The sequence below is a fragment of the Zootoca vivipara genome, chromosome 5 (assembly GCF_963506605.1).
Source record: "Zootoca vivipara chromosome 5, rZooViv1.1, whole genome shotgun sequence".
Classification (NCBI taxonomy): Eukaryota; Metazoa; Chordata; class Lepidosauria; order Squamata; family Lacertidae; genus Zootoca; species Zootoca vivipara.
Window position 1 is genome coordinate 57,993,459 of NC_083280.1, and position 27,793 is coordinate 58,021,251.

Below are 27,793 nucleotides of genomic sequence, written 5' to 3' on the forward strand. Positions count from 1 at the left end.
CAAGTACTTCACAGAAAAAAGGGGGGGGAGCAGAGGATTGTACTACATGCCACATTTAAGGAACATAAGGAAATATGCTCAATATTCCTGGGTGTCAAGACCATTTAGCGTACACTCAGCCTTATCATTTTTTATTTTCCATTTCTGCGGTGCACTTCAAATCCAGCCCATTCACCAGTGAACTGTGAAAATGGTTCCATGAGGTGTGTGTGTGTGTGTCTTTAAATAGTAGCCTCCCCCCCAATGCACCGTGATCAGTTATCTGGTATATATATATATATATATATATATATATATATATATATATATATATATATCACAGTTATCCGTGTGCATAGCACTTTACAGAACACAAGAGGATAGGTCCCTGCCCTGGGGGAATTTGGAATCTAAAATTTATACTCTGGGAAAACAAGGGAAGAGGAGGCAGGAGGTACATATGTAGTTCTTTTGAGTTAGTCATCTGCTTCAGCAAGTGAGGTGGATTCCAAAAGCAGCTTGTGATATGAAATAAGGCTCAGCTTATAATAACATGCTCTAAATGCCATGCTTCAACTGAAGTAGCTCTTCGGATCCTCGCCAAGGTATACCTGCTAGCCTATCAATTATTGACTCCCAAATTACCCCAAATGCTCTCTGTGTGCTAATGTTTGAAACAAAGCAAAATAAGAAGGGGAGTTCTTGCCATCTTGTCCTGCTTTTGGATTTCCCCGTGTGGTTGGCTGCTGTAGGAAACAAAACGCTGGACTAGACAGGCCTTTTCTCTGATCTAGAAGGGCTGCTCTTACGCCATTGTGAATATAAGCACAAATTGACATCTACCAACAAGCACAAAAGTGACAGTCTATATATAATCTTTTTATATTAGAGTGCATATCTTTATGTATCTCATAACACTCTTCTTCATCTGGTGGGCCAGGGTTCACTAGTGGCTCACAGCGTGATCCAAGGCAAGGTGGGGCTCAGCAGGAACACCACCACCATGCAAATATATGGTAAAAGATTAATAAATATGGATCCCCAAATGTTTGTGCTAAAAGTGCATCCTAGGTCTGAGGAGGTCTCAAATGTGTCATATATCACGTTTGCTTCCTTAGAACATTGGTTCTACTCATTGTTACCCACTTAGAGTAGGGGTCGGCAAGGTTTACCTTGCCCGGGCTGGTTCACTCCCGCGGAGATCGCTCTGTGGGCCAGTTCCCGTCTGTGCAGATGTGATTTCCGGCCCGTGGAAGCGAGTCCGCGCGGCGCCGGTTTCCTGCAGCGCGCGGGGACTCGCTGAACAGGCGGCTCAGTTCTGGGGCGGCTCGTGGGCCGTTTAAATGACCCCCATGGGCTGCAGGTTGCCGACCCCTGACTTAGAGGAACAGTCAGTTCTTTTAGGTACAAACTGGACCAATGGCAGATTAGCTCTGATGGGGGATTTTCCCAAAAGCAAATTGCAGCTTTAGAATAGGACTACAGCAATGGAAGGAGGGATAGAATTTCCCCTTTGCATGCTGGGACTCCAGCATTTGGCTGTCCTCACTCATGGATACAATTTACAGTTTAAAAACTAGCTCATGAAATACAGAGATCATTTAATGCCACATATACTTTGGCCCTTCATCTGTCAAACATGCTCACCACATATAAAGATGTCAGATGGGATCAAGTAACATCCACATTTTGAATAGATAACAGTGACTTGTCTATATACAGTGATAACCCATAAACTGAATCCTCTAATGCACGTTAGTGCAGCAATTAGTTATTGTAAATATTTGCCATAATATGTTTCTGCCCATTATAATGTATAGCAAGTTTCAAGTAGTTCTGCCTGCCAAATCTTTGAGACAGTTTAAGTTTAACTGTTGTGTCCTGGGATACTGTCACCTCCAAATGAGGTCCGTTCACACTGTCACTGTGAGAGAATGTGTTCCTATAGAGTCAGCCACATTTCTGCATTTTATCATTTACCCTTGAAGAATGCAACATGAAGCCTTGTAATAGATAGTGACTCAAATAGTTCATGAAAGCACAATTTCAGTTCCTCAAAATAATAACACTTCTTTTGTTTACTTGGGGGCGGGCAGTAGGCTCAAGCCTTCCCCTCCCTTTCATATAAATCTATGTGGGCCACTGTTGTGCATCACATTGAATTTAATTTAACGAGGCTCAAAGTGGGTCAGTCTCCGGCTGCTAAATTTTGGAGCAAATATCAAACATATTACTTCCCTCTGAATTTTATCAGTTAACTAACCAATAACTGAACATTGTCATTACATCCCTTCATAACTGGTCTTAGCCAAGTAGAAACGGTTGCCTTATACATTCCATTGGGCCCCTACCAATTCACCCCTGCTCTGTGTCAAATTAATTTAAACATGAATTACTTTGCTTTCAAGGGTTAGGCAGGTTGATGAGTTTAATGGCATAACTGTTATGCAAATTCTTTTTGACTGGCTTATACCCTCACAAGTACCTATCAGTTAGAATCCCTAGCTGAATTAGCTCTCAACTGTTCAGTGATTATTCTACTTCATGGACTGTGGCTAATAGCCCTTAGCCAGTCTGAGTGCAGGGATTAATAATATCCTAGTTATTATGTAAATGAAAGCTCCCTTATCCAATAGGATTCTGCTGAATTTCACAACTGAGTAAATTTAGGGGTCAGCGACTCTAATATCCTTGGGCTGTGGTTTGCTTAGTTCCATTTCAGTATGCTAACAGTGAATGTAGCGATTTTTAAGTACAATTACAACTGCCACCTCTTTTATCTGGTTTGCAGTGGGCATGTAAAGCACAGCATTTCGACAAAAAAATGTTTTGAGTGAAACTAGAATATATGTAATTACACTGAGAAAAAAATTACTGGCTTGAAGGAAGTGTCACCACTTGGAATCCCCCCCCCCCAAAAATAGGACAACAGTGCCTGCTCTTTAGGAATACGAGAGAGTCACTCTTACTGAGAGGCCCGGATGTGTTGTTGTTGTTGTTGTTGTATAAACAAAACTCTTCAGTGTGTCTGCTTTGCCATTCTGTTCCGTGGAGCAGCTGTTTCTGTCTCTGCGTTTCTTTTCATATGCAGAACTACCCCGCCACTAAAAAAATTGCTGCAATTTGCATGTATGTGTACCTACACACAGTTAGTACTGTAGGCATTGTATTCACTGTGCTTGAAAGTGTTACAGTAACTGGATTAATTTCAGCAGCTACTGCAGTGAACAATTGCCATGCGTTTTTAAAAGACTGATCTTTAAAAAAAATATTCAGGGGAATGCTGTGGACAGAGTTATCTTGATTTCAGTAAGGCTTTTGACAAAGTCCCCCATGATATTCTTGTGAGGAAGCTGGTAAAATGTGGTTTGAATGAGATAACAGGATTTGTAGACTGACCGAACCCAAAGAACCATTAATGGTTCCTTGTCATCCTGGGGAAAAGCGACAAGTGGGGTGCCACAGGGTTCTGTCCTGTGCCCGTTGCTGTTCAGTGTCTTTATAAATGACTTGGATGAAGGAATTAAAGGGACGCTAATCAAATTTGCAGATGACACCAAACTGGGAGTGTTAACTAATTCTGTTAGACGACAGAATCAGAATTCAAAATGACCTTAACAGATTGGAGAACTGGGCACAAGCTAACAAAATGAATTTCAACAGGGTTCTGCACCTAGGCAGGAAGAACCAGATACACAAATATAAAATGTGGGGATACCTGGCTTACTAGCAGTACATGTGAAAAGGATCTAGGGGTCTTGATGGACCACAAGCTTAACATGAGTCAACAGTATGATGCAACAGGGGGAAAAATAATGTCAACAGTAGTGTCCAGATCAAGGGAAATAATAGTACCACTCTATTCTGGCTTGGTCAGACCACACCTGGAATACTGTGTCCAATTCTGGGCACCTCAATTTAAGAAGAATGTTGACAAGCTGGAATGTTTGCAGATAAGGGCAACCAAGATGGAAACCAAGCTTTACGAGGAAAGGTTGAAGGAGCTGGGTGGGTTTAGCCTGGAAAAGAGGAGAGTGAGAGGAGATAGAATAGCCATCTTCAAGTATCTTAAGGCCTGTCACTTGGAAGAGGGAACAAGCTTGCTTTCTCCTGCTCTAGACGGTAGGACTCAAGGCAATGGCTTCAAGTTACAAGAAAGGAGATTCAGACTAAACATTTGGAAAACAATTCTGACAGTAGGAGCTTTTTGGCATTGGAACAGACTCCCACAAAAGGTGGTAGACTCTCCTTCCTTGGAGGTTTTTAATCAGAGGTTGGATGGCATCTGTCATGGACACTTTAGTTGTGATTCCTGCATTGCAGGGATTGGACAAAATGACCTTTGAGGTCCTTTCAAACTCTTACGATTCTATGTTTACAGCAATTTTAGTGAATATACTGAATTTAGCTATAAAAGCTTCCATTAATTGGAGCTTGATTATAGGGGGAGGGGATCAAAGCCAAAAGCAATTTTATTCGGTTGGAGTATGCTTATTTCTGTGTGTTGCACGTAAATTATCCCCCAGTAATGTAAGACAGGGATAGGGAACCTCTCTCTGGCTGAATGTCATGTTCCCTTCTAAAGTTCAAGAACCAAATATAATTGGTGGGCAGCATTAGAACCAAATGAGGGGAAACAATGAATGTGAATTTCACCCTTGTACAGTAGGCTTCTTTTTACCCATCCCTCATACACCCCTACTACCTTCTGTTGGCAAGGAAGGAACAGGATTCAAATTCAAGGACATTCTAGCCAGGCAAAAACCCTCAAGGAGGATGCAATGAGCTTATAAAGTGTGTGGCCTTGGGAGATGGTGCGTTGCTGGGGAAGGATGTATGACCTAGATATGGTCCTAAGGACCAGATAGAGAAGGCAAGAGGGTTGCATATTGTTGAATCAAGATATACAAAACAAGGGTAAGAAACATATTGTGCTAAGAAGAACAAGGAAACCTTTAGGGGAAAGATGCCAAAAATAATTCTCAAATGCTGAGTTTAGTTTTTCTATGTATGGGTTTAACAGTTCTGGATATTGCTTTTTAAATTGGTCCATCATATGTCTTCTTTTACTTCAACGGTTTTGCATAGCCACTAATTCTTTGGAGAAAAATTATGAAACCCTACAGTATGCCATACAACTACTACCACCACTGACACCTTTTAAATAATATAGCTGCTAGTTCCTGCAGTGTGCGTATGTTTGGCAATTCCGAAATTTCAAGCCCTCAGTAACGGTATGTAAAATCTATTTTAAAAAAACCCAAAGCAAACAAACTTTCATTCTGTCATTAGTCTCCCCACAAATGACTCTAGGAATCTTTCACTAGTGGAGAGAAACACACTCTCTCTCTCTCTCTCTCTCTCTCTCTCTCTCTCTCTCTCTCTGTGTGTGTGTGTGTGTGTGTGTGTGTGTGTGTGTGGTGCTTCTTATCAGCATCTTTGTGCACTCCTGTGCTCTTCTGTGGGGTTGGACCCTTGCTTCATTTCTCCCACTGTGAATGGGACAGCTCTGCCTATCCCCGCACCTTCATATCTAGGAATGACATGAAACGGCTGGCATGAAACCAGTGGCTACTGTTCCTTTTCAGGGGCTGGGCACGTTACCTTTAGACATGCAATTTGGTCTTTGTGCCATTTGGCTTCTTCACTATTTTATCTGTGGCTGCCATTTTGAGCAGAAGCATGTTGTCTGGCATATGGAGCTCAGCGAATATATTAATCAAAGGGGATCTGCCTGGAATTTCCCTGCCACTTCTAGATGTAGAAAGGGGATCAGGCATAGTCTAGAGTTTTTGCATGGATTCACTACTTGATTTCCATGAGATGCAATTATCAATCATTTTCTTTCTTCTGGTGATTATGAAGAAAACAAAGCTCACTTTTTTTTTAAAAAAAAGGTCACAAAAGGTGAAAATAGCCGTTCAGGTGGGAAAGGAGAAAAAGCAGTGATCCACTTCCTATTATAACTGTCCCTCATCACCAGTGTGTTGGAGGTCACAACTACATGGAAGGATCATCATGGGTGCTGTACATGGAGTAGATTGGGTTTCCCAGGTAAAGTGGTTCACCTACAATAACATCATTCTTTCAGTTAACTTCTACATTTTTTTATAGTTGAATTGTAGAATTCTAAAACATATTCTATTTTGGTGGTCATAACTGACATCATCATCTATTCGGCAAATGCCCCTTCAAACTTATCTCCCTATATCCATGCAATTGCTACCTCTACTCTTCCCGAATCAAATTGCTCAACAACTTCCTCTGTCAGTGGCAATCTCATCAAAGAACTTTGGATCCCCCAAATGATGGCTAAGCAAGTCACACTCTTATTACAATACTAATCATTTGTTTTGGGGGAATCATCTTTACAGTCTAGTGGCACAATGGACCTGCTCCAAGCCTGAAGCTGGGATAAGTGTCAGCTGGCTTAAACTGAATGCCATACAAGCTGTTCTCCTAGCATTTCAGGAACAAGATGGAAGCAATGACATCTTGATTCATAGCAATGATAACATAGCCAAAGCATGCATAAACCAACAAGGCAGTACTCATCACAACACTGAAGAATAGTCTTCCTTGAAAGACTGCCTACAATATGCTGGGATAAAAGTGACTGGCCATCCACAGAGATAGTCTATATTGCTAGTGGGCTAAAACACAACAGTGGACTAGGTGAGCAGATAAACAGGTGGAATGGATGCTTAAATCTTCAGATAAGCATTTTCTCTCTTAAATATAAAAATCCATTGGGACTGATGTCTTTGTGAGAGATTATCTGACTGGTCTGCTCTACTTTTCTCCTTTCAAGTTGATTATTTGGGTCATTCAGAAGATTCAGGAACAGCAGGTGGAGGTTAATGCTAGTCTCACTTCACTCACCAAGGAGATCATGGTTCCAGGGTGTAGCTACGCTGTCAGCATGAACCATGAAGTCCTCTCTTTTCTATATGCCTGCAACCAAGAGAACGCACTATCCCAGAGATCAAGGCTGAGAAAATACCGTAGGTAGTACAAATTTGTATATCTATGAGCCTAAAGAAATGGAAAGAATCTCTCTTGCCTGCTCAACCCTATCACCACTAAGAACAGATGTGTTTTTTTCAGGAATGAATTGAAAGTACAGCAGTTAAACATCTAAATACCAGGGAATATTTGGACTCACACTGTAGCAACAACATTCCAGTATAACTGCTAAGGGACCATTCACAAATTATTCTCCACCTTCCTGGATTGTTCTGAGGCAGAAAAGCTGAATAGGCCACAAGTTCACACTTACTCTTCTTTCTTCCATTCTACTCACACTGGAGAAAACTGAACAACTAAACCAGGGGCTCCTGTTTCTCTTACTTGATACCCAGATTGGGGGCAAGGTGGCAGTTTTGAATGTAGAGTATCATCTGAGCTTATAAGATTAACCCACTACAAATTCAGTTTTCATACCTCCTTATAGTGAAAGCAATGAAAGTGGGGAAGGAGCCTATTTATGTTCACTTCCCAACTGAAAGCCCATGGGCTGAAGAGCAGCTAACATGTAGAATACTACTCAAGTGAAGTTCAACCGAACAAATAAAATAACTGACAATGTATACCAAAAAGTTGGTGGTGGTAGAAACAAATAAATAAACTTTCGACAATTCTCCTCCAGAATATATATATTTTCTTCATTAAGGGCAATTGATATGAGATGGTTAAATAATTAAAGACTGCTCTGCTCTGAAGTCTTTTGTTGACCCTGTGTAAGTTATCTAATCATCATCATCATCATCATCATCATCATCTGTTATTTATATGCACCTATCTGACTGGGTTGCACAGCCATTCTGAGCGGCTTCCAGCAAATGACTTCAAAACACACATGCAAAGCCTGGTTTTAGAAAGCCTACACAAGCTTTTGGTTGCTTTCTGTGAGCCATAATTAAATGATTGCATTGGTAATTTTCAATAAAAAGTAGCAAAAAATTCTTTCTTAAGTGATAATCTCTTTGAAAGTCTCATAATTAAAGCTCTTCTTACTAGTGTATGGTTGAAGGTCAAACTGACCCATTTTGTAATATCTTTCTTAACTAATATGAATTCATCAGAGTAGATAACTCAGAAGTTATAATGTTAAGGAACAACAATGAGGACTTATGGAAATAAAATCTATGCAGACTTCTGAGGTCCCCTTAAATCATCTGAATTTTCACACAGCGGATCTCTATCTTGCATAGTTCTTGTTTTGGGTTGTAATCAGAATTTTTTTAAAAAATGTCTGTTAGGTATAAGCTGTTAAAACAGAAGAGAGTTGGAAGTCGAAACAGTGGAAAGCCACCCATACAAATTTTATTTTCTACATTGGTATCCTGCCTTTCACCAAAGAGTTCAGGACTTCATTGCAGTCTCACAATAGAGTTAAGAGAGAAACTTTACCTAGGTCCCCCACTGAACATAGCTGACTAGGTATTTGAGATTGGTTTACCCACAGAGAAACTATAACCACTTCATGTAGAATGGCCACAAGCCTGATTTAATATCCATTATGGGGCAGCTGTACCACCCAGATAACAGAAAACTAGGGTTAATTTGGATGCCACATTTTATGTCTCTTCAAAGTCTCAGCTTTCCCTACCATCAAACATATAAAATGCCTTAACACACTTGTCTATTTCAACCAACAGTGACTCTCCAACATCTTAGGCAGAAGTTTATCCTAGCCCTAGCTTTGACTGGAGATGTTAGGGAATAAACTTGAGACTTGCTGCATGTAAAGTAAGTGATTGATATACCACTGAGCCATGGGCCTCCCTTGCTTGTGCAGTCAAATGTGATGATTAAACAGAGAAGTCATGGCTAGCTGTAATTTCTGTGATAGCAGTGACACCTTTTTTTTCTTATTCAGTGATATTTATAAGCCTGGCTGAGGCAATATGTTGTCATCCCCATATGACTTGCATACAAAAAGTTAATAGGATATGTTTTCCAGTTGGCCCTTGGTTGGTGCACAGGGCAAGAGTGGTGGGTACTGCCATCATTATACAGTCGAATATATATTAGACATCTTAACCTAATCATTCTAGGGTATCCTGCATTTGTCTGGCTTTCAGTTATCCTGCAGATCAATATGTTGTGCTACTTCACAATTGGAAGTATGGGAGAAGGAAAATTTCTTGCTGCTTTCTTCACTATCTGGGCCTCCTGTTGTGTTTCCTGAAATAATTTTGCCCGGGACAGACATACTAATGATTCTGTGTGTGCTTCCCTGTAGCTTAGGTTGCTTTGACCATCAAGAATGGTGTTTATTGAACTCATTCTTGAATTGTGGAAGCACCTGTGGCACACTATTCTGGGTTATGGGGTTAACTTTCGGGAGCAATGCATTGCAGGATAATGGTGCCTGTACGTGTTCCTGCTTTTGGTCATGTGGATCAGTATTCCTTACCAAGCTATGAGTCTTTGAAGCTAAAGGACAGCAATTACATCATTTGGATGCCGGATTCTAGCTTTTGATTTGAGGATAAAAGGAATCACCCGTTCTCAAGTCCAAGGCAACTGCTTATAAGGCATCTAAAATAATGAAGGTTTTGTGGTGTGGTTTTTTGCAGATAACTATTATTTTAAAAACTGAAGTTAAGAAAATCATAGCTGAGAGGCATATGTGATGAGTAGATTATTATTATTATTATTATTTAAAAGGAGAAGGTATTTTCTTTTTGGAATGAGTGCAAAATTAGAAGAGCAACTGCTGTTGCTATTACCATGGGCAATATCACAGAAAACATTAGAACTGTTCAGACCCCTAGGACAAACGTTTGTGATGACAGTGAAAGGGGCAGCACGATTGAAAGAACATTCAAAGAAGTGGCCACTGCAGGCAAAAGTCAGCGTAATACTAGCTTGTACAGAATTATTCTTGTACAAGGGGGAGATGTCGAAATAGATTTGCAGTATTTGCTGCAGAACAGTGAATTGTTGCAGCCTCTGAGCCATTTTAGCACATCTGCATTGAATAAAGTATCTATAGAAAGTGCACTCTCAGAATTATGGCCGGGCTAATTTGGACAAAATAAACGTAAACTTCAGTACTTTAGATTATACTCTTGTTGATCTAACCATAAAGGCATATGAAAGCAACAATAAATGCAAAGATAAAAATGACTGTCTATTTACTGTTGGGGTAGAATATTCATAAATGGTTACATAATTTTTTTGTAGCTGTCATAAAAATTCCAATTTTAGTTGTATGAATATGCATTAAAGTGATTTATTTTTGCTCTTGGACTTCTTAGTCCAATATTTGGTATACCCCCCCCCAAATGCAATGGGATAATACACTCCCTGGAATTGTGGGAGTGGATTTAAAAATAACTTATGTGGATTTAGCTTATATGAATTTGTTTTGCCTCTCATCATACCTGGCATGCCTACTGCACATAGCATTTTCTGCTTATTGATAATTGAGTCCTCCCTGCCATTTCCAGGAAACATTTGGGTGTTTTGTAAGTGGTTTTATGTGCATGTATACAGGGCATCCAGGGCTGTTACATACTATGGTTTACATAAACAGGTTGACCAATGATGCTTCCTTGTCTCAGTTGCTCCTGTGCTTGCTAATTCTCTTAGAAGAACACAGAGGAACTAGTCAACTAGAGAACTAGAGGCTTCTACACCTGCTTTGCACAAACATGCAAATGGCGACATTTTATGCCAGTGTGAAAAGCTGTGTTCAGGTCTCATCATGATATGACTTGGGGCAGAGGGGGCATGTTCAGTAGATGGGGGAAAGAGGTATAGTGTACCATAGTGGAATTTGGGAACTCAGTGTGGAATTTCCCAGTGTATTCTGGCTATATGATGCCCAAATATGTAGCTGAACTTGGTGCAGAATTTGGCAGTGTAAGAACTTCCTATGAGGACTGTATTAATATTTCTATTCTGTTTGTTCGTTTAAAGCCATCTTTAAATTACTGGATCAATGATAAAGTCATAGATTCCACCCCTCCCCTTATTGTTCCTATATCTGAACTAGGTTAATATAATTTATAATTGATTTATAACAGTCCAGTCGCACTAATAGTAGAAGACTTACTTTAATGGATCAAGTCTCAACAAATGAGAAGAAGCTTTCATTACATAGTCAAGGTCCGATTTCGACAAAAGGTTTTTCCCCATGGAACAATATCTGTGAAAGAATACATGTGAAAAAATTATGTAGGGAATTGGATTCAAAATCCATGTGGATTTTGCAAGGGGAGGGGAATTGGACAAAAGTGAGCAGCAATGTAATTTTGCAAACCCACAAATTTTCACAGATATTTCGCCAAACATTTCTTTTCTGCAGTGGAGAAACACTACTTTGGACAAAAAGGGCTAAGAGCTGATAGCTTAATTATTATAGTTATCAGCTGTTCCTGTAGGAAATGTAGAGTTTGTAGAGGAAAGTGCAATGAAAAATCATAAGGAAAGTCTATGCATGCTGCCTGAGCAGTTGAGAGAATGTCCCTCTCCTTAGTCTATCTGCAGGATAGTTTAAAATCACAATGTCCACTGCCTAGTAGAAAGGAAATGCCCTCAACATAGCACTGCACTGCAGGCAAGCCAGATGTAATATTAAGTCAGGGATCAGGCCTAAGTCTAGAGCTAGCTCCAATTTGGGGGTTAACTACTTCAATTTCACATAATCAGCTTCAAATTTTGAGGATTAGCTTTAATTCTTGTCTATTGCAAAAACTGACCACTTTGTTGGCTGTACATTAGAACTAGGATCATTACTATTCAAATGGAACTGTTCACATGCATGTGAATGCTGTGTGCACATGATCTGCGCTTTATCAGGAGTTTTCCCACCAATAAGCCACTTTTTCACTGGATGTGGTCTGGGCACAGCAAACTCAGTCTTGACAGTGGTAGATGTTCACTTTGAAATAGAGAACTCAGCTCTTCAGAAGCTGAAGAGTAGGATGCATTTTCATTCTCAAGACTTACTACCCTTGTGTGAAACATGGAGAACTGCTTCCAGTCAGTATAGACCAGGCACCCCCAAACTGCGGCCCTCCAGATGTTTTGGCCTACAACTCCCATGATCCCTAGCTAACAGGACCAGTGGTCAGGGAACATGGGAATTGTAGTCCAAAACATCTGGAGGGCCGAAGTTTGGGGATGCCTGGTATAGAGGGTACTGAACTGGATGGACCCAGTGGTCTGACTTGGTATAAGGCAGCTTCCCAGGCTTCCTCTCAGTAATGGTTCTAGTTGTGATTATGCATTTCCCTCCCATTCAGGAAGAGAATTTTGTTGCATGCATATATGATAAAGTCAAATAATTCTTTGAATGTTTGTCCTTCTGTAGCCAACATGGCACCACATATGGATGGGCTGGAGGACCCCTGACACTCCCTCCTCTAACCCAATGGTGCCTGAGAAACTTTAGGGGGTGTGGAATACACTCTGCTGGGAGAGAGGGATTCTGGAAGAAGGCACTGCTGATTGACTGGAAGCAGTCCACACTGCAACCTTTTTTTTTTTTTTGCAGGTTCTATCTGTGCATCCTTTTTAACTATCTTGGCTCACTGAATGCTTGTACTGATACATACTGAGAGAATAAACACGGTATTGCTTATTTGGTCATTTATCCGAAGGTGAAAGGGAGATTAGTTAAGATGTCCTAAATATTCAATGTGTCTGTAAACTTCATTCAGCCTCCGATTCAATAAATTGGAGATTGATTAGATTTTAGAATCCTGATGACATAAAGAGTAGTCTGCTAAATAATAATTTGATGGCATATTCCTGCATGAGTCACGTAGTAGGCATAGTCAGGAAAGTTTGCTTCATTTTTAGATTAATGCATTGGAAAGCAGTCTGTGTGAACTAAATAAACAGTTGCTGTTATTAAATAATGAAATTGACTTCCCCTCCCCGTACATTTTTCCCCCTGTGATTGGTGAGTAGTATAAAGGAAATTATTGCTTTCTGCACTGTGTGAAAAACAGTGATTACAGGTTATTTGATTTTTTTTTACATGCCAATCAATTTATTATAATATTTGAGTCTTTTATATTTTTACGGCTGCATGTTAAGGCTGTTTGGGAATACAGATAACATTTTTTTTGTAACAATCCATATATTAATAAAAGTGATCCTGGTTCCTTTTGCATTTTCTTTTTCTAATGTTCACATCCTCCCCCCCCCCCAAGACAGACTGTGTTGAGTATGATTCATAAGCAACTTATTGTGCTCTCTGTGATCAGAATTATTTCCACAAATCCTAGTTTTAGTTGTCTTTGAAAAATACATAGGCATTCAAATAGATTTGGAGTGAAAGAGACATATGAATGTGTTCTGAATAATCCAAGGCTTGGGAAAAATTTATTCCAGCTGCATAGTCTGTGCATGCAAACTGGAAAGAGAAAGAAAAGCCCCCTGCTTCCTGCTGTGAACAACTGCTTGCTCCTGCTTTCTCCTCGTTTTTTTCTGCAAAATAATTTTCAGTACAGCAGGTTGTTACTATTTCATCAGTCCTCAAACTGGGAGCATATAACTGACTTTCAAAAAGGTGAGCAGGGATATCTGAAGAATGATTTCCTGTATTCCTAGCATGCTGATATAGCTGTTATAAGTATAGACACAATCAGCACCATACCAGGCCTCCAGTGGATTTGTGAAAAGAAGTCTGCTAAGCACTAAGATCTCCCAGTCTCATTAAAGCACTTATGAACTGGAACTGAGAAAGGATCAATTACTGCATCTGCTGTGCTTGGTTGTTTTAACAATAACTAACATAAACATTTGTTAATACTTGGTTTGTATGCTAAGTATCAATTCAAGGCTTGTAAAATGGAAAGTTCTAAATTTTGGCAGCTTTTCTTAACAAGTAGTTTGCTTATGGGTTATCCATAAAATTCAGTTCATACACCAATTAAAAATCACTATTACTGTGCTGTGCTGTTGGTAGCCGGAAGGGGGTTTTGTGTAAGCACAGTGTGGTAGAACTTGCACCAGACAAAATGAGGCTTGAGGTGGACAATGGGAGCATGAGTGGTCACTGATAGCCAGTGAGATGTGGAGGTTGGAGTGTTGGACCAGGACCTGTGAGATCAGGGTTCAAATCCCCACTAGGCCATGAAGGTCACCGGGCAGCCACTGCCTCTCAGCTTAACCTGCCTCACAGGGTTGTTGTGGAGATTAAATGAGGAGGGGAGAATGATGTAGGCCACCCCAAGCTCCTTGGAGAAAAAGCTGGAATATAAATGCAATAGCCTAGAAACCAAGCTGGTTGGTAAAGGAGAGTTGTTCCTCCTTTGGGAACATAAGCTTTCAGGAATAAATCTGAAAATGGCTGCTCTGATTTGTGTTTATTGGAGGAATGCTGCATTTGTTAGAATCTAAAGCTCAGTTGTTTAAGATCTAGCTCCAATGGTATAATCCAGACATAGGCAACCTTGGCTCTCCAGAACTACAACTCCCATGATCCCTGACCACTGGCCCTGTTAGCTAGGGATCATGGGAGTTGTAGTTCCAAAACATCTGGAGAGCCTAGGTTGCCTATGCCTGCTATAATCTTTCTAGTCTTTCCTTTATAGGAAAAGGCTTCCACCTTAGAGGTTATCTGCAAAAATAACTGTATTGATGTTAAAATATCTTCAAATTAGTCCACTCTTACTTAACAATAACATACTTTCTCTTCAAGGATCCAAACTGAGTAACTACCTGTACTCCAGATGTAAATATATCTACTTTGTGAGATAATTAGAATAATTCCTAACATATTTACTGCTGCACTTAAGGGGTCTTGTATCACCTTTGAAATAGGATTTCGAGAAGCCCTTATTGTAGCATGTGCATAATCTTTATGCAAAAGGGTCATGAATTTCATAAAAGAAGGCAATCTTAAATTTAAAAAGGAGAAAATCCCACTTGGTTTAGAAAAGTGTTAAATAACTTGTAGCCTTCAAGATGTTGTTGAACTCAAACTCCCCTGAATTCCCAAAGGAAAGGGATGTTAGGTTTCGTTGTCCTGTAGAATCAGAAAGGCGACAGATTAGCCACCCCTGATTTGGAGTCCTTAGTATTTCTAAAGCCAAGTGCTGTGTGGTGTGTTGAACTAGGACAGGCACCCCCAAACTGTGGCCCTCCAGATGTTTTGGCCTACAACTCCCATGATCCCTAGCTAACAGGACCAGTGGTCGGGGAAGATGGGAATTGTAGTCCAAAACATCTGGAGGGCCGAAGTTTGGGGATGCCTGAACTAGGACATGCAAGACCAGAGTTCAGATCCTCCCACTCAGCCATGAAATTCACTGAGTGGCCTCAGGCCAGTCACTGTCTCTTAACCTAACCTTCCTCACAGGGTTGCTATGAGGATAAACTGCCCCGAGTGCACTGGAAGAAAGGTGTGCCATAAATTAAAACAAACAAACAAATAACATATATTTTCGATTAAAGTTGTTAATGTCAACGAAAAACTTCACATTAACATTGGCCAGCATGATCTTCTTTGTAATACATAGATCTATTTACTCGATATACAAGCAGTTGTGCGTACTACTACAGTATTTTAATCACCAGAGGTCTATGCGTTTGGGCTGACCTTGGCAGACAACCTAAACTTGTGCTTGGTATGACCCACGAAAGGGAGTGGGTCATTTATTAACAAAGAATATTTATAGACCACCCACTCATATAAAATGTCAATGTGGCATACAGCAAGTGCAATAAAGCATACCATTAAAAATCATAAAATGGCTGAGTTGTTTTGAAAATGTTTAAACCACTGAATAGGCCTGCCAGCATTAAAGAAGTCTTCAAGAGGCTTCTGAAAATTAGCAGCAGCAGTGCTTGCTGAATCTCTGCTGGAAAAGTATTCCACAGCAAGGGGCATGTAAAACTAAATGCTTGACTTCTACATGGGGGGACAACTAAAAGCCTCCTTTCTGGGTGATCTCTGTGATCAAGCAGGGATATAAGAGCTCTGGCAGTCCTTAAGGTATCCTTGGTCATTTACCATTTTCCTTACTTGCACAGATATTAAATAGTACTGGGAACAAAATAGTGCCCTGTGGAACCTCATACCACACGTGCTGTGTGGGCAAGGAGCACTCCCTCAATGCTGCTCTCTGGGCGCAGGTAGGAATGGAAACTATATAATACAGTTCCCACCCTGAACATTTGATCAAGGTCAATGGTGTTGAAAGCTGCTGAGAGATAGAGTAAAAGGGAGAGGGTTGCACTCTAGGGTGAAACTTAGCATATTCTTCCCCGAGATATTATTTCTTAACTGTTCTTCACCCAGAATATGCACAGAACATGTAAATATAATTTCATAAAAATACAAGACTAACCAAAAAAACCTAAAAGCTAAACATAGAATAGGACTTGCCTCCCTAGCATGGACATTGCAAATTGGGGTGCCACCACAGAAAAAGCCCTCCCATTTAAGTACAGTATCTGGGAAATGTGTACAATTTAGTTAATAATATAATTTTCATTTTTTTAACCCATATGAACTGAGGAAAGTACTCTTTTGCTGATCAGTGTGGCATGTTCCAGGGCATGTGAAGAATCTTGCTTTACTGAAGGAAGTTAGATTCGATCAAGCAGTTTTTGGGGAAGGCAGGAAGAGCTTAGTATAGTCTCCTCAAAGAGAACACCAGTAATGGCAAATAACTCATTTCCAAAGAGAGCTTGCACCATTGTCACTTATCTTCCCCTTCAATGTACTGTTGATGTGAAATATTCAGCATGGTCTATGTCATGCATTCCGTTCACAAATAACAATGCTTCAGTTTCACACGGTCTCTGGCTCCAGAACTCTGCCAAATGTTGAGAAGGGTTCTGTGAATATTTGTTTCAAACCAATGTATTATTAAATTACAATATACAAAGCTTATTCATTGGCTGGTTATGTCCTTCTGTTGATGAGCTGCCCCAGTAACACAGTAGCTTGCAAGGCACTGAGGTTGTAGCCCTTTTTTATTAATATTGTAGGCCTTAAGAAAACACACTCAGGCATCTTAATATGCTGTTATCACTGTGTCCTATGGTTATATTGGGACTGCATTGTTAACTCTTGGATTGTTGTGACCCACCCCGGAATAATTTTGACGAAGGGCAATATATAAATACAATTGTTCAACCAGTCAGTAAGATTTTGCACCTGAGGGGAGAAGGAGTTTTAATCTCAAGTGCATGAGAAGTTGTGTAGAAGACAGACAGCTTCACTTATCCATGCTTTAGGCCAGGCATCCCCAAACTGCGGCCCTCCAGATGTTTTGGCCTACAACTCCCATGATCCCTAGCTAACAGGACCAGTGGTCAGGGATGATGGGAATTGTAGTCCAAATCATCTGGAGGGCTGAAGTTTGGAGATGCCTGCTTTAGGCTGAGTTCCTAGTAGGCACACTTACTTTAAAATACTGTAAATGACTCCAGACTAGACTACTGCAATTATATCTCTATTGGACTACAACAACTCTTGTGTCCTGAAAAACAACTTGGAAATGTAACTTGGTCCAAAATGCATTGGCTGTAGACCTGCGAAGCATCTGAAAAGGTTGCTATTCTATTCTGGTCTGCATTTCTGGTTTCAATTTAAAGTGTTTTTTTCAGAGTTGAAAGCCCTAAAAGGTCTTAGACTTGGTTATCTGTTCCCAAATAGCACTGCCTGATCTTTGATGTCAGCCTTGAAGGCTCTACTTCCTGGGTTGTAAAACAGGGCTTTATTGGTAGCGGTGTTTTAAAAAGGTTTGATAGTGAGGGAAACATCACACTTGATTGTTGCACTTAGAGAGTTGAAATTTTTACTGCTTTTGTAGTTACTGTAGTTGCTTTGCATTTTTTTTTGATTGTTGGAAGTTGCTCTGGATGCTCTATAAGCAGAAGAGCAGGATACAATATAATAATAATAATAATAATAATAATAATAATAATAATGGAACCTATTTAAATTAAGCTATCTAATGAAGTCAGATGATGTTGGCATTTGCATGGTGATAGCTTTAAGCTTTCACAGACTACTTCAGGCAGGCAGAATAAGAACTGTGAGATAGCAATCTATCTGAAGAAGAGCTCTGTGATCTTGAAAACTTGCACACTGATAAATCATCCACTGATAACCAGTTAAATCAAAGGGATCAAAGCATCACCAAGTAGATGGGTTTCTGACTAACTTGAAAATATGCTGATCATTAGACTATATGTAAGAGAAATGCATTCGTTATTTGAAAGCTGAAGTTTTGAATGAAACAAACTGTCACAGATTTCTGAATTAGTTTAGGATTTGTATAGGAATAGATGCAAAACCTCAAGAGGGTAGTAGTTATTTTACACAAGTCTACTCAAAAGTAAATCCCATTGAATTCAGTAAGTGAATACAGAATTGCAACCTCAGTACTTTAAAAAATCTCTGTTCTTAATAATATGAAGGGAAAATATATTTAGACTGTTCACAAGCTACAGAATTTTCCTATTGTAGAAAGGTAGTAAGATATTATGCTGAGAAACCTAACACCACCAATGAAAGGAATGAATTACTGTATATAATCACAAAGGATGTGCAACAACAAAAAGTTCACATTTAAGCTGCTAAAAAGCAGGAAATGAGTCTTGCTGTACTGAAAATTGTGTAAGCTGAGCCAACCACTGGGGATATGGTAGGCTATACATTTAAATCAACTCTGTAAAGCTGATAGTCCAAGCACCTTGTGTGTGTGGGTGTGGGTGTGGGTGGGTGTAAAATGTTAACAACTTTATTCCAGGGAACAACCTGCTTCCATTTTAATAAGGGCGTGTACACTAGTCAGTTGCTTACTTAGGGTGAGAGCAGCACCAGGAGCTTTGCACAGAACATAGTGGTACTTTCAATGTAAAGAGTCAAAGGGGGAATGTTTACTGGAGTGGGGCAAGCAAGAGCTACGTAAAACAGTTAGAAAGCATGGAGGTGTTTGAAGCATGCAATCATTAATTTGAAAAGTATATGTGTGTTAGAATGCAGTCGCTGAATTAACCAGCAAATGAAGACAATACATCTTTAAAGGGGTGAAGGAGGGGGATGCATATGTGATGCCAAAAGCACAAAAGTTGCAATTATCAGATAAAGACTTAATTAGCTGAGCCTGAGTAAATAGCTATGCTGGTACAAATCACTGAGTAACACTTTTATAGGAAATTGTAGAACAAAAGCAGGACCGCATGCGTTCATGTTTAAAATACTCTCTGCATTCTCTTTCTGCCAAATGACGCTGCTGTATATTTTGGATTGTTTCAGTATTCCGTTGAATGCTTTCCTGTTAACCTACCAGAGCAATCTGTTTTTTAAGAACTAAGCAAAGATTTCTTAACTTTACTATTTTTAAATGACTTTTTGATTTGAGACCAATATGTAAAGTGATTATATTTTAATTTCAATATTCTTTTGAATCAGTTGTGTTGATATCAAAAGTATGTTTATCTTAGGAGCACAGTTGTACTCAAATCCTAATTTATTATATGTGCATTAGAAACAAAATGAAATAGACTGAAGGTTATTTGCAGCATTAGTATGTTAGTGTCAAGCTAGACACTGAATTATGTATTGCAGGTATGGTGAATCAGGTATAATTATCTCGTAAAAATACTCCAGATTAATACAGCAATATGATGCAAATGCAGTTGAATGTACTCTTACAGCAGTTCTAACACATTCAAAGTAAAAAATTTAGGGCACATAAACATATAAATGGAACTGTAAATTGCTTAGTAGAATTCATTTTAACTATTTTAACAAATGATGCGATCATGCATATTAAGGAAGATTTCAAAAACAGCTTACCCTTCTCTATGAGCTTCTCCTTTTTCCAGCTCCTGAATAACACCCAACAAGACCTTTATGGTTTCTTGGCTTGAGCTGATCAAGTTCTCCATCATCTGTAGCTGTGCTTTCAAGTCTACCACTTCTGTGTGAGGCACAATTTGTTGGCATCCTTCACTCACAGCAACTGCTGTCTGACAAGGCTGTTTTCCTTCCATAGGTGAAACATGTATCTGAAGGGTCTGTTCATTACATTCGGTTGATTGGCACTGTGCCTGCGTCGAACAGGCCTGAGCTGCACTTACGGCTTGTGATTGCAGACCATTAAGATGCACTGTTCTTTTTCTGTCCTCCTCGGTCGGGCACAGAGACCAGTCATTCCCTGCTGCAGATTTTTGCAGGTCCGTCAGTGAGACGTGAGAACTGGATGCAGGCAAGTAGACAGAAGCTACTTCTGTCTTGAACACTTTTCCATGGGTGGATGGATTAGCCTCCTCGTTCCCCAACGGCCCACTGTGGTGTTTTGCTTTGTCATGCAGCTGGTAATCAGGCTCTTCTAAAACAGAAGCTGCTGAATTTTGAAGAGAAGGAGGTTCTTTAGTACAGCTGTGCAAATCAGTGCTTCTACATGTCTCCGAACAGTTGTCACTAGAAGGCTGCTCTATTGCATTCATGCGTTCATTAGTATGTGAAATAAACTCAGCTGTCACAAATCCAGTGACTTTCTTGCTACACTGAGCAGCCTCCCCTGAGATTTTGCTGTCTTTATCTTTAACATCTATTAGGAATCCATTGTTTTGACTCGGAAAAGTGTCAACAGAAGCTATGCTTTTGATGATACTCCCCTTTTTCCGGTCCAAGGGGAACGTCTGGTAACACTTTTTAAGTTCAGGCGAAGTCTGAACTCCTGTACTTTTAGTAACGTTAGGGATTGATCTCCGAGCAGGCACTGTCATATATTTCCGGTAAGCTGCTCTGTAAGAGATGGGCTTTGCTTCCTTTTTGTCACACTGCTGTAATGTAGAGAGCTGTTTATCTCTCTGCTCGTTTTGGGCATCACAGATGTCTTTGAATCTCACCTGCAGGGCTTTGTTTCTTTTCTTGATCTGCCGGTTGGGATCCAGTGCGTATTTCATCTCTAAGGCAAGGGATGTTGCTGGATCAACTTCACTTTCAGAGGCTGTAAGCAAGCACTTGCTGGGTTCCTTACTCTCCATGGTTCCTGTATTCAGAAACAGTTTTTAGGAAGAATTTTATTGCACTAAGTATGTAGGTGCTTAATCAAAACATCTGAAACTTTGAAGGAAAAAGAGTAAGTTTAGGGTCTCCTATTGGGTTTTTTTTGGGGGGGGGAATCTCCACATGTACATATATTGTTGTTCTCTACATTGTTTGTTTTGTTTGGTAAAACAATGGATAGTATGCAACTCAGCTTTACAGAGAGTAAAGGTAAAGGTACCCCTGACCATAAGGTCCAGTCTCAGACGACTCTGGGGGTGCGACGCTCATCTCGCTCTTTAGACAGAGGGAGCTGGCGTTTGTCCGCAGACAGCTTCCAGGTCATGTGGCCAGCATGACTAAGCTGCTTCTGGCGAACCAGAGCAGCACATGGAAACGCCGTTTACCTTCCCGCCAGAGCGGTACCTATTTATCTACTTGCACTTGATGTGCTTTCAAACTGCTAGGTTGGCAAGAGCTGGGACCAAACAACGAGACCTCACCCCGTCGTGGTGATTCGATCCGCTGACCTTCTGATCAGCAAGCCCTAGCGTCTGTGGGTTAGACCACAGCATACACAGAGTAGACCCATTTAAATTAACAAACATGACTATGTTAGGCCTATTAATTTCAGTGGGTATACCCTGAGTAAAACTTAGCTGAATACCACCTAGTGTAATCTCATGGGTAATGTCAAAAAAAAATCAGTTTAGGTGAGCTCTGGGTGAGCAATGTGGCCTTAATGATGGTTGGGGGAGGGGGACCACTTCAGGGGGTCCAAAGCTTTTTACATAATCTTATGTTCCCATGCAACTCTTCTGTAATGCCAGTATTAATGCCTCTGTAGTGAGTACCAGTGTGGCATATTGGAAAGAACAGTTGTTCCAGCCTAGATGCCTCTAGATGTTTTGGGCTACAACCCCTAAGCCCCAGCCAGCACGGCCAATAGTCAAGGGTGATGGGAATTGCAATCCAAAATATAGCAAGGTTGCAAGTTTGAGACGCGTATGGGACAGCTTCCTATTCCTGCATTGCAGTGGGTTGGAGTAGATCCATTGTTCCTAATGTGGGGGACAATTTGATTTTTAAGGGGGGCAATTTGGAAGCTTGTTTAGACCAAGTTAATGACTTTTTAGGCTTCCTCCACGTGAATAGTTCACTTTCTGAATAATAAGAATTATATAACACTGGGCGGAGGGTGGGAATCAGGATTTTAGAGATGCTTAGTTGCGGACCACTGGACCAGATGACCCCCAGGGTCTCTTCCAACTCTACGTTTCTGTGATTCCACCTTGACAGAAACAGGTGAGGAAAGACTTGAGATACTGTGTTGGATTTGGAATATTATTCAAATTCCTGTTCAGCTTGTTAAATGATCTTGGATCAGTCATTGGCTCTCACAAGGTTGGGAGGATGAAAGTGTGTGAATACTGGGGGTCAGGTGGTGGTGGAGAGAACCATGTGTGCAAGAAGGGGATCTGTGTCTGCTATATCACATTCTAATTTCTTGGAAGCCACCCAGAGTGCCTGGGGTAACCTACTCAGATGGGCAGCATATAAATAATAAATTATTATTAATTTTTCATGATGATTAAAAGGATTGGTCAGTCCCTACTCATACATATGTCAGTGAGAGTATTGGAGCCTGGGGCAAGTGCACTGAAGCAGCTGTATACAGTTAACTTTGCATTCTTCTTTAAGGTGGGAATAACAATTTCCCCCTCTTGGAATAGTTCTGAATATGAACTGCAAGATGGATGATAAAGAATGTCCCTTTGTCTAAAGCTTTTTAAAGGGGGGTATTTTTTATTGTGCAGAGTGATTGTCAATAAACAATGGTGAGTTTCTGTATTTCTTTAAGGTGCCTTTTCGGTCCTTAGAGGTCCTTCATTTATTAGATTTGAAATTTAGTTAGCTATACTGAATTTTTGATAATTTCACCATCAACATTTGAAAAGATAAACACTTAAAAAAACAAAGTCTAGGTGTTAATAGTGTGGGCACAGATGTGCATGGGTGACTAGTCATTTTACAGTGAGAATGGAGCTACCGGTAAGTGGGGTTTGGTAGTGTGATGCATCATATTGACAGGAATGATTTTAGGGGATACACTGCTATGCTTGAGCAGCCATCTAGATTTCTTTAAAAATTGTTTCCCTGTAAGCAAATCCAATGTTTCTGAAAGTATGCATCTTGTTAATTCCTTTCATGGCAATGGAAACATCAAAATTTATTTGGTTTTCAATACCGAACAATTAGTGTTCTGTGGTGAAAATACTGTATTGCACTATGCAATCCATGTTTTTCATTTAAAATGTCATTTAAACAAGGAAATCTTTATAAATAGCAAAATATGGAACCTTGTGTTGCATATTTAATATTCATATTGTGTTCAATTATTAAGAGTAGCTAAGATGATGCAGGTGGCTGCTCTGTTCTAGTTCAGGGAATACTCAGAGGGTCACACCTTAGTTTATTATGCTGCCTCACAGCTGTTTTATACACATGGTGAAGTTTATTTGATTGCTGAAGCAAGAAAATAAAAGCTGATTTCAGAGGAAATGTACCAAATTGTATGAGAGAATTCGGCCATGTTTGATTTCTTACCCATTTTTATAATGTTTTTGTGGGTTTTACAGTGAGGAAAAACTGTAGCTGGAAATCAAACCAAAAAAACAACCCTAACTAGCTGAAAACCACAAAAAAACTAATGCTTGTTTTACTATAGAGTATATTTTCAAAATAAAATAATATATACACAATTCAGGTGGAATAACAGCTGCTGGTGCTTGCCTGCCTTTCCCCCCACTTCCCTAAGGAATAAGGCATTGCAAATAAACATGGTCTAGGCTTAAAACAAAAATCTTAGCCAAGATAGTCCAAATCTTAGCAGGAAGCAATCCCTTCAAAATGTACGTGGAAGGATCTGGGTGGCCACATAAATGGGTGGTGGGAAGGAGTGATGGTCCTTTATATCACGTCCCCCCAAACGGCATACCTCCCTTGGCCACTTTGCCTGCTGCTTTAAGTCAAGTAGTAGCATAAAAAGCCACATAAGAAAAGAAGCTGATCTACCTATGAAGCAAGAATGGTGGACAGGATAAATTACTAATTGGATGGGAAAGGGAAATGAGTGATCTTAAGATCCTAAGCAAACTATTATGTGCTTGCATATAGCCTCTGAAAGGTGAACCTACAACCTGAAGATGAAATAGATGCAACAGATGCACTGAATATCGACCAAGATCAAGAGAATTAACTTTAAAAGGGTTTAGGAGTCACAAACTTTACTTTGGCTAATCCAAAAAAGACAGCGGTTTGGATCAAAATGGTTAAGCTTCTTCTACTGGCAGAAGGCGCTTTATCCAGGGGAGGTAACCTGCTGGCAGAGGTGGCTTTTGTTGATTCCTTTCTTTCCATTGCAGTCCCCAATGCTCCTGGGATGTGGCACTGGAAGCTGCTGCTGAAGGAGTGAATCAGCAAAGGTTCCCTCCCTCCCTCCCTCACCAGCATGCATGAATTCTGGCTCCAACCCAAAAGTTCATGCTTTTACCTGTTTGCATCCTTTCTCTCTTCTTGCCTGAGCACAATACAATGGCAGTGAATCAATTAGAACTGTACTGGCTTTCAAGCGCTGCAATCTCATAATACTTTACCATGAAAACATCACCACATTCCTGGGAAACCTCTAAATATGTCTCCTGTTTTATGGAAGGCAGAAGGCCTAGAGCGCTCAAGGCAAACCAAGTCAACTCTCCACACAAGGTGTGAAGAATGGCAGCTTCTCATACACAGTTTTGTATTGCCAGCTAGAGATATTGGAGTACAACAAACAGTCTGTTGATTTGGTTTAACATTACAAGAACCCCTTATTGGCATTCTACTGGACTTCATGATACTCTTTCAAAAGGCAATATTACAGTATAGTAATATTGTTAGCATGGCTTTAATGGGCAATAAACTGATAATTTATAAATTACTTATGTATTAACTTGAATTAACTAATCTAAAGAAGCACAGAATCATAGAATTTGTAGAGTTGGAAGGCACCATGAGGGTCACCTAGTCCAACCCCCTGCAATGCAGGGATATTTTGCCCAACGTTGGACTGGAACCCATGACCCTGAGATGAAGAGTCTCATGATCTACCACTTGAGCTATCCAAGTTGTGCATTTTAACTATGTTTAGGAATAAATTGAATATTTGTAAAGTATACCTGGGTCACAAAGTGACCATAGTCCTATTCTGATAGTTAATTTCGGTGATAATTAGGCTAACTAATGTCTTTGGTGTATGAGCATGAGTATGAGCTAGCACAAGGGACATGTGCTAGTAGAACAGAACTTTCCCTTCTTCTTCTCTGCAGTCTCCTATATGCCCTCAAAATCTTCTCCAGAGGGTTGGGGGACACTCTGGAGAAGATTTTGGAGGCATGTGGGAAGAGGAGAAGAAAGGGAAGTGCTGTTGTGCCAACAGAACTCTGCTGATACCACTGTGGGCACAACCCATATTCTGTTGTAGACCCCTTCTACGGTAATTCCGGAAAACACTACCATCTGCTAGCTGTAGCAAACTCATACACGGGTAATAAATTGTTGATGTACTCATGCTAGTTTCTATGAATGGGATTACTCATAATGCAAAGCCTTGTTGTAGATTTTTGTAGAAAGTTCCAGTTAGATAAGGGAACTAATGTTTTTTGAGTTACTACTAGTCTTCTGGTTTAAATCTTTAAAACACGTTGCCATTTTTTTTTTTAAAAAAGAGTTTTTGCTTTGACCTCTTTTCCAGTGTATTTATTAAGGGTTCCAACTGAGTTGCAATATAGCTCAGGTTATGGGGTTTTTCCCCCTTAAGAAGGAATGTGTGAAGTAGATGGCAGGGTGTGAAAGACATCCTCCTGCTACAGTTCACCATAAAACTTGATGTATTTAACGGAGGTAGCCAATGTGCTGGCTTCAGAGGTTGTTGGGCTACAACTCCCATCATCTTTGATTTTTGGCCATGCTAGTTGGGGCTGATGGAGAATTGGCTGCTCCTGTTTTTAGAATGCCAGCAAGAACATGCAAGCTGCACAAAAGAGGTTTGCACTCCTGCACAAAAAACACTGTTGTGTGAATTGTTTTTAACAAATGTATAAAAAGAATATGCTTTGCTAAGTCATGTGCAGTAAAGTTAAGAACAACAGTGATACAAGCTGATGAAAAATGTTAAGCAGTTCAGTTATTTCAGGAGGTGAGTGGTTCAAACTTTGTTTTCTATGTCATGTTAGGAATTCCAGGAACCCACTACTTTGGGTTTAATGATGTTAAACTGTGTTTGAAAACAATGTACACCAAGCTCTCACATTGAATATTTTCACAAATCCATAGGGTAATGGCAAGAATATCCTAAAATGAACGTATATATTTTTCTGTTAATAGTCTTTATTTTTTATTAAGAGGGCCCATTAAAGATCTTGGTGTTCTATGCAGTAAAAAAAAAGGACTCCAGTGATTTGAACATAGATATGGTGCAGTTTGATATGTACCACGATCCACAGATCTTAGCTTTAGAGCATTTCAGAACTCGAGTTGAACCCTGAAGTTATGAAGCAGCAATAAATGGGGGAGGAATGTTGTATGTGTGCATGGTTCAGTATGTGACAGGAGCAATCATCATTAGCTTCACATATCTAGTATTAGAGAGAAGCTGCACAGTGTGACTTTAGGCAGCAAGCTGTGTTAAAAAGGCCAAAGTGCAGTTCAGAATTAAGCGTGTGCTACTGAGGGACCGCATATTTTGCATGCAGGAGGTTCCAGGTTCAGTTCCTGGCATTTAAAGTTAAAAGGGATAGACAGCAGGTGATGTGAAAGACTCCTCTGTCTGAGACCCTGGGCAGCTACTGACAGTCAAAAGTAGACAATACAGTCATACCTTGGTTGTCAAACGCCTTGTGACTCTAACATTTTGGTTCCTGAACACTGCAAACCAGGGAGTGAGTGTTCCGGTTTGTGAATGTTCTTTGGAACCCGAACATCCAATGCAGCTTACGCAGCTTCCAATTGAGTGCAGGAAGTTCCTGCAGCCAATCGGAAGCTGTGCCTTGGTTTTTGAACGTTTCCGGAAGTCAAACCAACTTCCGGAACGGATTCCATTCGAGAAATAAGGTACAACTGTATTGGACAACATGGACAAGCCAGTGTGGACTGGCAACTTCTTGTGTCATAAAACAATCTATGTGCAGGTATAAGAAATCCTGTTCTATGCTGTTTTGATGCACTGTGTTATTTTATTTGTCTACATTCAAGTCATATATGCCTTGAACATCTGTAGTACATATTACGGGCTTGTGCAGCACATCCCATTGTTCCTACATACTGTTGATAAGGATGTGGTGAATCCTGAATTATCCTGACTTTATCAACAACACATTTATTTTTTAATAAAGATGATTCACTGTTTTAAAATTTAAATTTTGTTCAAATTTAAAGGACAATATGCCTGGTGTAAGGAAAAGAGGTTAATGAAGTAGCTTAGCAGTCCACATTTTGATCATCTGCAATTAAACAAAGGGCCTTTGAAGTGATATTGTAGGTAAGGCTAAACTTGCAGAAAGACATGTGGGACTTGAGACAGTGGTATCATAAAATGGCATGACTAATTACTTACCATCACTGTTAAGGGATTGTGAGGCTGGAGAGGAAAGATTCCACATCTCATTATCAGCTCCTTTAGCCATCTTGCCACTCACCTAAAATACAGGGCATATTGCATTACTGATAGGTTACATGTTCTCTCAAGGAAGCTTAACTTCTTGTACTACAATCCACCTATGGCAAAACCCACTA

The 27,793-nt window shown here is 40.1% G+C and overlaps 2 protein-coding genes across 5 annotated transcripts in view; one reads left to right on the top strand and one right to left on the bottom strand.

Annotated features, from left to right (window-relative positions):
* Window positions 1-27,793, top strand: part of DOCK1 (dedicator of cytokinesis 1) — a 362,095-nt gene that overhangs the window by 132,785 nt on the left and 201,517 nt on the right. The gene's annotated exons all lie outside the window — the stretch shown is intronic.
* INSYN2A (inhibitory synaptic factor 2A) overlaps window positions 1-27,793 on the bottom strand; it is a 56,064-nt gene that overhangs the window by 14,127 nt on the left and 14,144 nt on the right. The window contains exons 2-4 of one of the 2 annotated variants that reach the window (XM_035138569.2): window positions 27,615-27,696; window positions 19,766-20,966; window positions 11,048-11,140 (exon numbers count right to left, since the gene is read on the bottom strand). In XM_035138569.2, coding sequence (XP_034994460.1) covers window positions 11,048-11,140; window positions 19,766-20,966; window positions 27,615-27,684 — 1,364 coding nt within the window. In that variant the 5' untranslated portion in view covers window positions 27,685-27,696. Of the gene's footprint in view, window positions 1-11,032; window positions 11,141-19,765; window positions 20,967-27,614; window positions 27,697-27,793 lie in introns of those variants that run through there. The other variant, XM_060274823.1, reaches the window with a different exon arrangement.